Source organism: Vitis riparia, chromosome 9 (genome assembly GCF_004353265.1).
Source record: "Vitis riparia cultivar Riparia Gloire de Montpellier isolate 1030 chromosome 9, EGFV_Vit.rip_1.0, whole genome shotgun sequence".
Taxonomy (NCBI): Eukaryota; Viridiplantae; Streptophyta; class Magnoliopsida; order Vitales; family Vitaceae; genus Vitis; species Vitis riparia.
The window spans coordinates 6,927,789-6,940,652 of record NC_048439.1 but is presented as its reverse complement, the minus strand read 5'-3'; the positions used below and the strand labels follow the sequence as shown (position 1 = coordinate 6,940,652).

The 12,864-nt window shown below is 33.3% G+C and overlaps 2 protein-coding genes across 2 annotated transcripts; both read left to right on the top strand.

Annotated features, from left to right (window-relative positions):
• The first annotated feature begins 48 nt into the window (after nucleotides 1-48).
• Nucleotides 49-2,406, top strand: LOC117922182 (palmitoyl-monogalactosyldiacylglycerol delta-7 desaturase, chloroplastic-like). The gene is made up of 5 exons (XM_034840222.1): nucleotides 49-757; nucleotides 858-998; nucleotides 1,105-1,245; nucleotides 1,843-1,949; nucleotides 2,041-2,406. The coding sequence occupies exons 1-5, from the start codon at nucleotides 212-214 to the stop codon at nucleotides 2,252-2,254; spliced, it is 1,149 nt and encodes a 382-aa protein (XP_034696113.1). The 5' UTR covers nucleotides 49-211; the 3' UTR covers nucleotides 2,255-2,406.
• Nucleotides 2,407-10,434: 8,028 nt separating this feature from the next.
• On the top strand, nucleotides 10,435-12,221 carry LOC117922656 (pseudo histidine-containing phosphotransfer protein 6). Its single transcript, XM_034840829.1, has 5 exons — nucleotides 10,435-10,627; nucleotides 10,741-10,871; nucleotides 11,382-11,525; nucleotides 11,733-11,805; nucleotides 11,899-12,221. The coding sequence occupies exons 1-5, from the start codon at nucleotides 10,559-10,561 to the stop codon at nucleotides 11,950-11,952; spliced, it is 471 nt and encodes a 156-aa protein (XP_034696720.1). The 5' UTR covers nucleotides 10,435-10,558; the 3' UTR covers nucleotides 11,953-12,221.
• Nucleotides 12,222-12,864: the final 643 nt, after the last annotated feature.

The following is a 12,864-nucleotide window of genomic DNA, read 5'->3' as shown; positions in this document are numbered from 1 at the left end:
ACTTCACCTCATAATATCCCAAAGTGACCCAAACTGCAACACCGCTTAATATCCCAAAGTGCCTTATCATTTCCTTCCACGTTGGCCCCTCTCTCTCTTTACTCTCATTCTATACAAGTAGATACACCATCAATGAACCCTACTACAAGTCACCCATCACCACTACAACCCAACGCCTTCCGCTACCACCACAAACCCAGACTTTTCTTTCATGGCTTTGGTCATATCGCCCCCCAACCACCGTTCCCACACCTTCTCTGCTCTCACCCCCACCACCCCACGAACCCTGGTCGGTCCAATTCTGAAACGCTGCATTCTGAAAAGGATCAAACTTTCCGTCACCTACACAACCTCTCTCCAATCTAGAATTAGATATGTGATCAAATGCCAGAGTTCTGAGGATTCTCAGGCCCTGGTGCAGCGGTTAGACAATGTAGCGAATGCAAACTTGGGGTCAGTGGAGCAGGAGGGGGGTTTGGGGACTATCGTGGTGTCGAATGAGGCGGTGCGGCGGCGAAGGAAGTGGAATTCTATGGATGTGGCCACAGCCGGAGTTATTTTGGCAATACATTTTCTGAGTGTATTTGCCCCTTTTGTGTTCAACTGGAGTGCCTTTTGGCTTGCCATGGCCCTCTATGCGGTGACTGGTCTATTGGGTATTACGCTGTCCTATCATAGGAACCTTTCCCACAAGAGTTTTAAGCTTCCCAAATGGCTTGAGTACTCTTTCGCCTACTGTGGGGTTCAAGCACTTCAGGTGGGTATAATGTGATTGTTATCATATATAAACTTCATGTATTTCTCCAAAATTCACATGCTTTTTTGTTGATTTCACAATACTTTCAATTCTATTGCAGGGGAATCCCACTGACTGGGTTAGTACACACAGGTACCACCACCAGTTCTGTGATTCTGAGAGAGATCCACACACCCCCATGAGAGGATTTTGGCATAGTCACATGAATTGGCTCTTTGACCACAATTCTGTAACTGAAAAGGTCTTTTTTTTCTTTTCTTTTTTCCTTTTATGGGTTGAATATTAACATTCTCAATCATCTACGGTGTCTGAGGTTTTGGCTGATTATTATAATGGAAACTTGGCAGTGTGGAAAACCAAATAATGTTGGGGACTTGGAGAAGCAACCCTTTTACAGGTTCATTTCAAAGACTTACATTCTTCATCCAGTGGCTCTTGGAGCTTTGTTATACGCATTGGGTGGCTTTCCCTTCCTTGTGTGGGGAATGGTAAGGACTCCTGGACTCAAGCTTTCTCTTTTGTTAGTTCATTTAACATGACAGTCTACTGGTGCCTACCTTCTACTCCATTCATGGGGCCTTTATCTATTGAGTTTAGGCCATTCATCGATTTGATTAGTGGGGCCATGTTTAGGATTGAGTTTTTGGCTTCACCAACTGGTGGTGGCTTCCCAATTCCCCACAACCTTTTCCCTTTGATCACTTCAGACCACTCAATTAGTATGCACCTCTTGCATCACATTGTCCACTTGTACAACCATAGGGTGGAATATGTGGTCACTGTGGTGAGACTTGGGACATTGACGTTTTGTCCCCAGTGGACCATGGTTGGGTTTTGATTTGGGAAATCAGTTGTCTCTGTTGCTTTACGGTTTTCAAAGGATTAGGTGCATATAAAAATCAACTGTTTTCAATAACATTGGAAGTTGCATATTAGTTTCTCAGCCACAGAATTGCTGGAAGAAGTACGACTGGGTAGGCTGGGTCGGTGCTCAGCTACATTTACCCGAAATCAAACGCAACCCCATTTGTAATTTGATTTATCCAACCCAAATTTTTTACTAAGTTTTGAGAGTAAATGTGCAGGGGGTGAGGATTGTATGGGTTTACCACATAACATGGCTTGTGAACTCAGCTTGCCACGTCTGGGGAAAGCAAGCATGGAACACAGGCGATCTCTCCAGGAACAACTGGTAAGGTTCCCCTGCTTCTAAAATTCTAAGTCTATCCTCTACCCTGGTCTGAAACTGGTCGTAATTGTTTGATTTGAACTTGGGTGTTCAGGTGGGTGGGATTGCTTGCATTCGGAGAGGGGTGGCACAATAATCACCATGCTTTTGAATACTCCGCTCGTCATGGCCTGGAATGGTGGCAAATTGATATGACTTGGTATGTGGTTAGGTTCCTTCAAGCTCTTGGATTGGCAACCGATGTCAAATTACCAACTGAGCTTCATAAGCAACGGATGGCTTTCAACAACTCAACTCTGCTCACATGAAGATTGCCTCTGAAACTGTCGCTGCTACACCTTTTACTCTTTACTGAAATTCATGTCCATATGGTTTATTAGACTTCATACTAAATAATAATTATGAGCCCTTTTTGCCCTGTTTTTAGAAGATGTTTTAGTATAAGAAATGTTTTTGTTTCCTTTGTTTTGTTTTTTGTTTTTTTTGTTTTTTTGTTTTTTTTTTTTTTTTGGCAAAAGGTCAGGTGTATAATCAAATTTTAATAATATTTACTTCTATATAAAATGTGGAAACTCTTCCATTAAAAAAATACGAAATTATCTTATATCATCATCTGAAATTTGACTCCACCTTTAACTTTATATATGTACCTATCAGAGGCGACTAGTGTACTTAAAGCACTCAGTATATTATGCATCTTAATTAGAATTACATTTATCCTAGTTAATCCTAAAGGCTATTTTGTTTCTAATAAAAAACTTTCAGACCATCTATTTATAAGTTGGTAGACACTAAAATAATTCATTACAAGATATATGATAGAAGCACCTTCAATCACATATGCATTTTTTTTATCAATAATATCTTTGTCATTTGTTCTCAACGGCTTTTGTTAGATAGGAACAAATTTGATAAATACCGAGTTCCTTTAGTGATCTTAGAATGAATAGGAGTTTTTTCATTGTAAATTTGTAAGAGCAATCTTCCAAATGGACAAAGACCTAATAACAATTAGATTCATTGCTAAGCTTGATTATCACCTAAGTTACTAAAATATAGTATCTTAATTTCGCCCTATAACTACCCACATCAATAGCATAGTACCCCTCTTTATTTGTTGTTGTTCTCCACTTTGATATGGAGATATAGATTAACTCTCTTGCCATGATTCTTCTTTCTTGTTCTTTATTTAGCAACTAAATCTTCACCTTAATTTTCTTCCTTTTTTCTTCTATTTCTTTGAATTTAGAGCCTTAAGATCCTTTACGGGAGAGTATCTCTACCATATACCATGACATCTACAACGTACTCATAAAAACTTAAAGAACATATCATAATTATGACTTGATTTTTATAATCAATTATGACATCAATATTTTTCAAATTCATAATAGTTTTATTGAACTCGTTAATTAACATGATCTTTGATAGATATACTTTTCATTATTTAGAGAGTGGATAATCTCTTCTTCAAATACAATCAATCAATTTGTAGGAGACTTTGTCATAAATAAAATTTCTAATTTTAACCATAACTTGGAAGTTACGTATCTTCTATGACCTTATGGAATATTTCATTATCCAAATACGCAAATCCTAGAGTTCCAATTGCACATAATTTTTTTTCTTTTAAATAATTTTTTTATATATATTTTTCTATTCCATATAAGAAATTAATTATTTAATTATAAAAGAAAATTATAATTTCTTTGTAATAAGAAAAAAAAAATCTTAAAAAAATATGACATGATAGAAAAATATCAATTTCTTATGAATTAACTTTAAAAAATAGGTTAAATACATTTTACCTCTGTAAACTTTGACATGTTTTATACTTTATCTACTTACATTCAAAATTGAACACTTCACCTCTTAAAATTGTTAAGGAATAATAATTTGTCTTTAAACTTGTTAAAAAGTCTGAACATTTGGTTAAGTGAAGAAATAAGACTAAAATGCAAAGAAAAATAAATATTATCCAAATTTGAAGCTATTACACTTTACAATTGCATGCAAAAATTACAAATAATCATGCAAATATCTCTCTAAAATAATATATAAAAAAAAAATCAAAACTAATGACTGACATATTTCAAAAGTTTTTGGGAAATGTCAGTCCAAAGTAATCAATTAAAAATTAGTTCTATCTAAATTCAAACAAATGTTCGAATTAGACTCTAAAGAAGAACAATACCTTTTATAAAGGGTTTATAATTAAGAGCAAAATGTTACTTTTTAACAAGTTTTGAGGTAAAGTGTTGAATTTTGAATGATAAGGTCTTTATAGAACATGTCAAAGGTTGAAAGAAAATTTGAAATACTTTTCAACATTATCTTTTCTAGCAAGAGTCTAGGTTAAGTTAAAGGTTGAGACACTCTCTAACATTGTTATCTATAATAATAGCTATTGTTGAGGTTAAAATTACCATACCACCGCATAAGCTTGTGCTTCATTTCAACCGCCTCAACTTGAGTGTGTTGAGAAGTAGCGATTAAGCAAAAGCAAAAAAAAAAAAAAAAAAACATAAAAATTGGATTTGTGCTCACAATAAGAAATAGTATGACAATCCACTATTGAATATTATTAAACATTTTTATTTCAGTTTAACCTTCGAGACATCCGTAGTTTTCAAAGTTCTATAAGTATTTAACAACTATTTTTAACAATAGTTTTTAATCTTTAGAATAAAAAAAAAATAAGAAAACATGTTTAACAACCATAAACTATTTTCTATTTTTTGTTCTTAAGAATAGGAAATTGAGTGTTTTCAAAAAACATTTTTAATTGTTTTTTATTATTTTTACTTTTTTTTTTCTTAAGGTTGTTTTATAAGATAATCATACAATCATGTAGAAGGATTAAAAATAAAACATTAAATATAAAAATTATTTTTAAAATATATTTAAAAATATTAAAAACAAGTTAAAAACATTTTGCATTTCCAAAAAGAATATTGTTCTACAAAATATTAAAGAATAATTTTCAAAAATTGTTCCAAAAACCATTTTCAAAATTGTTTTCTAAAACAATTAACATACACTCTAGTTTCTCTCTTTCTCAATCTCTCTCTCCTTGTTATAATTTTCCTCCTACTAGATATAAAATGTTTTAATAAATAGTTAATGCAAAACAAAAATTTCATAAATAAATAATTAAGATTAGATATCCCCTTCTTTCAAGGGATAATATTTTGTACAATAAAAATATCACAACCTTCTACTTTTAATTATATTTAACATTTTTTTTTTCAAATTAAGACTTTCCCTTTGAAATCTAGGGGTGCTATTTGTTTAAACTTAACATTTAATTTTTAATAATTTAATATGGCTTTAAATTAAATTATATTTATATTATTTTATTAAAACTTATTACTTAATTCTTACTTCAATATAAAATTGATTTAAACAGTTTTATAAAGTATTATTTATACTTATTGAAATTAAACAATATTATTATGAGGGAAAAATAAGAGAAAAGAGACCTAGTTAGATGTGACAAGAAATTTGAAATTTATAAAAAAATATTATTTATCTTCACATATTAAGTTAAATTTTTTTTATCCTTAAATTATAATATTAAATTATTTTATTAAATACATCTAATATAATCAATATATTTAATGATTTAAATTAGTTAATTAAATTTAATATTTGATCAACTTGTCATTATTATTTTTATTGTTATTAATAGATATAGACGGTAGAGTCATACCTTCTGAAAAAGTTTAGATGTGAATCGATGATGCATATTTTATGAAAATAGCCTCACCAATCAGGCACAATTAGGGCTGCAACTTGGGCAATTTGGGTGACTTGATCAAGCTAATGGCTAACTCAAACTTAGCCCAAATTAATAAAAAAATCAACTCAAATCCAATCTAACTTGACCTCTAACTTGAGGTACATAACTCAAACTCATCATAACCTCATTTCTCTAAGGTCGGGTTAAACTCAAGTTGGTTGGGTTTATCAGGTTGTATAATTCAAAATCCTTCTATAATTTTTATAAATTTTTTATATAGTTATATAAAAATTTAAATAGTAAATAGAACAAAATTTCATGATAGTAAAAAAATAATAATATTAAATTTATATCTTTTTAAGATAATGAAAAAGTATATGATATAATATAATTTGATATTTTTTTCTTAAAATTTTCAAAAGAAAATGAATATTATTGTATAGGATAATAAACATTATAAATATTACAAAAAAGTTAAATCGGATTTGAGTTAGGCTTGAACTATCCAAACTTTAGCTAGACCCAAATTGAGTTTTGATTTAAAAAACCTATGATTGTCAATATGATCCTTATATCCATAGAATGTGCCAACACTCAAGAATCCATTGATCAAAATGAAAAAAAAAAGTACAATAGTGAAACTCTCTCTTCTCTTAATTGTGGCCACATGCTCTAAAAAACATAAAATCTTAAATTGTAAAAGGGTTAAATTTATCAAATAAATAAAAAGAAAATTTTCTAGGAGACGCTGCCCCCTTCAACTCCTGATCGAGCAACTCGATCCTCACGAGTTAAGCGAGGAGTTCAACCCCTGACAAACCCCTATAAAACACAACAAAATTGATTCATAATCCAATAGTTGCACCTCTAGGCACAATTACAATAAAATTAATCAAAATGATGAATTCTACGTAACATCATTTTTAGGTCAAAAATTAAAATCATATTCCTTAAATTTAATTTTTATAAAAAGGGTGATAAAACAATTTCAATACTTACTCAAACTGAATACCAAAATAGCGCAATAAAATCTTTCTATGCTTGGAAGAAAAAAGTATAAGAAAACCTCTAAAACCCTTTTTTGATCATGATCTTAATAATTCTTCAAAAAAAAAAAAACAAAAATACAAGATGATCTCATAATACATTTCATTATAATAAATATAAAAGAAGCTATTTATTAACCTAGCTAATTAAGAATTTAAATGTCGACAAACACTCAACACTTAGAATAAGAGACAAAAAGAGTATCTCGAGCTATGAGTCGTCCTCTATTATAGTTAATAAAACAACCATGCCCTAATCAACTTATAGCTTTTCCAACTGAATTAAAAACACTAGAAAATTTAGACTAGGAAAGGGGTGGAAAACTCTTCCCAACATTTGGAATTCCAAAGCTAAAAAGAAAAGAAAGGAAAAAAGTTGATTTTGAAAGGATACATATATATAATGCCTATGGCAAGTAAGCACGGGAGAACAAAGCATGATTATGAAGTCTATGTTGAAATATTATTATTTTTTGTTTAATTACATGGGTATGATGCCTTCAAAAGTGTTGTTGGGTTAGTCTCCCAACACCATGCTTACGTCAATCCAAAGCATGCTTTCAATTGGGCTCCATGTTTTGCCTTTTTTATCGGGGTTTTTCCCATGCTTTGCACTTTGGCCTTTTACTATAAAAGTTAGATAAGCTTCTTGTTTGATGTAATCGAGCTATTTAAATTTAAGTGAAATTTGAGTAGAAATTGATGGCAAAAGCGTTCTTCAAGAATTATATTTCAAATAAAAAATAATTTTTTTATTATTTTAAATTAGATAAAATATTTAAAATTTGAGACTATTGGAATTGGATTTGGGTGCTCAAGTGAATTGACCCGACCCGACTCAATAAATGGAGCAATTTTTAGGAGTTTTAAAACTATCCAAAGACTATTACTATTAAAAAAAAAAAGGTTTTTCTATCTCTATGTGAGAACTCTCTCTTTTGCAAACTAGAGTGAGAAAAAATACATTTTGTCATCTCTGTCTATTTTAAAATAAATATAAAAATACATTCTTTTTTTTGAAAAAAAAATAATAATTTCTCGAACTTTTTTTTGTCTTTATCAATAAAAACGAAGGTCAAAACTCTTGTACTGTGGAAAAAAATGATTCTCTAGTTTTATTTATAACTTGAGGTGAAAAAATTGGTTAATAAAACAATTAATCGATTATTGGATATTTTAAAAAGTAATCCAAAATCCTTAAATGAAGCTAAATTATTTTTAAAACTAATAAAAGGAAAATGTTACACATTACTCAAGAGGGAGAGATGTCGTGGATGAAGACAAAAGGAAAACAACTTGATGGCCCATTTGATTAAACTAAGTGATGAATAGAATTATGATATGAAAATGAGAGGGTGGTGTTGCTTACGTCAATACAAAGCATGCTTTTCAAGTGGGAAAGTCGAGGTTTCTTAAATAAATAACATGCTTCTCAAACAAAACTAAAACTATAGCTTTACCCATCCCCCAACTATAGATTAGGGTTGTGTGCAGACTTTGCACGGTTCATATTAGAATACAAGCATATGGTACAAAGATTATGTTTTAATAATTGGTTTATGCTTCCTCGATTCTTTCACACATTCATTTTGCTTTGAATTTCATGAAAAGATAAAGAAGACACCATTCTCTATGTTCAAAAGGTTTCGATGAGTAACATTGTCTTAATCAAAAGATGTTTTAGCTCTTATCATGTGGAAATAAGTGAAGCATGAATTTTAGGACGCATTCTCCATGCCGGGTTGAGGACAGAACACCCCATCCTAACCTTACCCTACTTATTAAAATTGATTCTCATTTCTGTTTCATTAAAAAAATTTAAATGGAGTGGGATAAAGAGAGTATGTAATTTTATATATAATCAAAAGGGATAAAATAAGACAAGACAATATCTAAACTTACTCCATACTCATATCGGCTTTTTTTTTTTGAAAAAATAAATCAAACTCACTAATAACTTATTTATTTAAATTTTAAACCTGTTATATTAATATATGAGGTTAGTACTCAAAAACATCTATCCTATTGTCATTCATAATTCTAATTAATGAGTTTTTAGTTCCTTTTCATTTTCATATTAGATTATAGAATAAAATCAATAGAAAATTAGGAGATTATTTGAGAAGATGTTGAAATTTATATATAATTCTACGGAAGATGTTGAATTTAATAATGTTCAACGTGTGGAGTTCCCCATTTGTTTTTTCACTAATATGATTATAAATAGTCTCAATTTGATGGATTTTTTTAGGCTTAAATGTTCTTCTCAAGTGGGTCGAAATATGTATATAAATGATTTCATTAAAGGTTACACATGACATATGTGGGCAATAAGACTTGTCCAAGATTAAAATTATAAAATACTATAAATGTTAAAAAAATTAAATATAATGTTCCTATAAAGTATTAATATTTTCAAATGATAAAAAATAGAGAAAAATCCTTCTGAGGGCCAACATATTAGTAATAAAATATGAAATATAATTTAAAATTTATGATTATTTAAGGTGTTCCCCATAATGGCCAAAAAAAAAAAAAGAGAGAGAGAGAGAAAGGTAAGAGTTAAAAAAAAGAGGAGTATCTTACAAGTATGAGAATCAGAAGTGAAATGAAATGTCCCATAAAACAGAGAGCCCTAACAAGTATATGACCCATGATTTTGTGCTCCATGCCCTGGCTCCCCACTGCCCAACACCCCCTCTATCACAAACCTCTTTGAAAAGTCTCATGATAGAAGAGACAAACAATCAGTACCCATTTCGCCACGTGTTCACCTTACTTGTCACTACCATCTGTTTCCCTAGCCTTGTTTAACGGGCGGTCACCCCCCTGCCCAAACTCCAATGCTCACCTGTTAAAAAAAGAAAGAGAGAGGGAGATGGAGAGAGAAAAGACAGACATATTTTCTCGAGAAAGTCAGAGAGAAAGTGGAAGAAAAGGCAAGTTATAGAGGGCGTGTTTGGCAGGGAGAGGAAATAAAAAGAAGATAAAAGGTGGAACATTTTTTACATGGGGTGCTGACATTACCGGCTGCAGGCAGTTGTCGGGTAGGGGCGAGGGCTTAGAGCCGCAGGTGGCAGAAGAGACAGCACGCGAGGTGACGGAGTACGGGGACAGCAGGTCACCATCTCCTTCACCCACACCCATCTCTCTCTCTCTCTACTAGAGTGTTAGACTCTGGGTTTTTGTAGGCTGGTCTGGGAGATACCCCACATTCACCTCGATTTGGTCCATGCCCCACACTCTCCAAAACTTCCATTCCCATCACCATTCCCATTCCCACTCTCACTTTACCCTTTCTATTCCTCACCGTTCAATTTCACTATCAAATTGACAAAGTGAAGTGATCTTGTTCGGAGAATAATTAAAATTGATAATTTATGTAATTGCTTTTTTTTCCATGGGATATTATAATATTTTTAAAAAATTAAAGATATGGGCCAAATGTTATGATATTGAAATAGTATATAAGAAAAATAATATTAAAACTATCAAATATATATACGTGATTTCGATAAATATCCAAAAAAGTACACTTCCATCTTGTAATCAACTCTCTTGTTTTAGAGGTGGCGCGTAGGCTAGACTTGTGACGTGGGGAGATATTGTGATTTTTCAAAAGAGTAGGGTCCACTCCACCGCCGTCTTTAAATTCTTCCAACTCCAACTCCCATTCCCGCTATTGGAGATCACACCAAAACTCCCTCTTAAACCCTAAAAAACACAACAAACCCAGAAAAAAACGAAGTGGGTTGAGCCTCTCACTGACTTTGCTGTTTTTGGATTGCAAGTAGTCGTCAGCCAAGACGGGTCTACCTCTGTGGATGCTCGGGTTGGGTGCGGACCGCTTGCGAGCCGACATGAATCGCCTGCTCGCATTGCTCTTCCACCAGGTTCAATGTCAAGCTCTTCCATTTTTCTTTTTGGTCTTGTAATTGTTGGTGTTTTGGGGATTGTAGATGAATCTGTGGTGGTGGTGATTAATTTTGAAATGTTGTTTTTGTAGGGAGTACTGGATGAGCAGTTCTTGCAGCTACAGCAGCTTCAAGATGAAACTTCTCCCAACTTCGTTTCCGAGGTTGTCAACATCTACTTCCACGAGTCTGAGAAGCTTTTGAGGAATCTCCGAGGACTACTGTAATTTTCTGTCGCGCATAAACATGAATATTTTTCTTGGGAAAACCCGCTTCGAATTTTGGTGATTACTTTGGTTTTGCTTTCTGGGGTTGGTGTTTGCCCCGTCAAAGACAGCCATTTGTCTTCATCTCTGGGAAAGGACACTTGGGATTTTATTTATTTTCGCTCCCTCTCTCTCTCTCTCCAAACTTGAAATTGTTTTGTGGGAAAACTCACTTTGAATTTGGTGGGCACTCGGATTTATCAATGGAGCTCATGTTTTGTGGCTTTCTCATCTCCTTTTTCTTGAAAGGGAAACCCACCCCACATTTGAACATACGTGACTATTACTTTGTGTCGCTCATGGGGTTTGTCTTTGCTCACTTTCCCTTTCTTTTCTCTTTCCTCTTTTCTCATTTGAAACTAGGCAATTCCTTAGTTTTGCTTTATGGGTTTCGTTTAATTTGACCGACTACTTGGGTTTTGCTTAATAGGGTTGTTTACTGACAAGGGGTGATGATGATGTGACAGGATGGATAGGGAGTTCTCGGACTACAAGAAAATGGGAATCCATCTGAATCAGTTCATGGGAAGCAGTTCTAGCATAGGTGCTAAAAGAGTCAGAAATGTATGCGTTGCTTTTCGCGCGGCTTCCGAGCAGAACAACAGGGCCGGGTGAGCTCGCTGTTTCCCCTTCTCAAAATCCGAGCTTTGTTTTCATTTTTCACTTTTCAAAGACAACAAAACAACTGTTCATCCTCACAGTTGTCCCCACCACAACAAGAAAAAATGATCGATTTATGGATTTAATTTACTTTCCATATATATATTTTCCCAAAATCAAAAGCATACACGACATCTATTTAACATTTATTCCTTCAGGTGCTTGAGGGCTTTGGAGCTTGTAGAACACGAGTACTGTTACCTCAAGAACAAATTGCATGAACTCTTCCAAGTAAATACCAAAAACCCCAAACTCCTGCTTTATCTCTCAGATTTTAGTGGGTTGGTCTTTGCTAAGCGCTGACATTATTTGATGATTGTGCAGCTAGAGCAGCAGCGAGTACTGGCAGCTGGAGTTAGGTACCCGATACAGAACTGAGCGAAGATAAAGCTATATACATACAATTAGGGTTTTGTTGGGCCCCCACAATCTTGGTTCAGATTTTATAGTAAAATGGGTGTAGCAGAATGGGGAAGAAAGGGGTTGATTCCACTGCCACTGTCAGCAGCGTTTATTGTAGAGTTATAATTCTTTTTGATGTACGTCTGTTTGTTGCTATGAATGCTAGCTCACAAATGAATCCTTTGTTGTAGCTGTATTTCTGATGTGTGATATTAATTTCAAGCCTCGCTTTAGTGCTTTGTCTACTCCTTTCAGCACTTATTCAATGCTAAAACGAATTCACCCCTGCATGTATCGCGTTCATCATCAATGGAATCATCTCTCTGATGAGCTTTTTCAACCCACTTCATTGATTAAGTTTGTGTCATGTTTTATGGCTTTACACAAACTTAAACCATCCATGTACTGTAACTGTTCAGAGATTTGTTCCAAATAATTAACAAAGTTTAAGAATGATTTAGAAGGGTCGGCATGTCTTTGGATCTAGGAATCAAACAATGACTGAATTGCTTCATTCCAGTGGTTTCAGAAACATTTTAGGATGTGACTTCTGTTGTCCCTTTCTACGGCAATCATTTTGGACTCCAAGCTCTACAATCGTCCAAGACCATAGACTAGGGGTGACTTGTGGGGGAGCCCACTGAATGAACACCCACAGGCAACCAACCGCACCTCCCACCAACATCACCAATCATGTCATGGTAGTCAACTAATCACTAAAGTGAGAGGTGTCCCATGGCTTTAGTTCCAATTAATTAAATAAGTTATTGTAACTATTAATTAATTTAAATTTCTTATGAGTTTTTAGCTCATATTTTTACTTTATCAACATTGCAGCACAGCTTTGATTTAGGAAAGGCTATGAATTCAAATTAATTAAATCTTGTA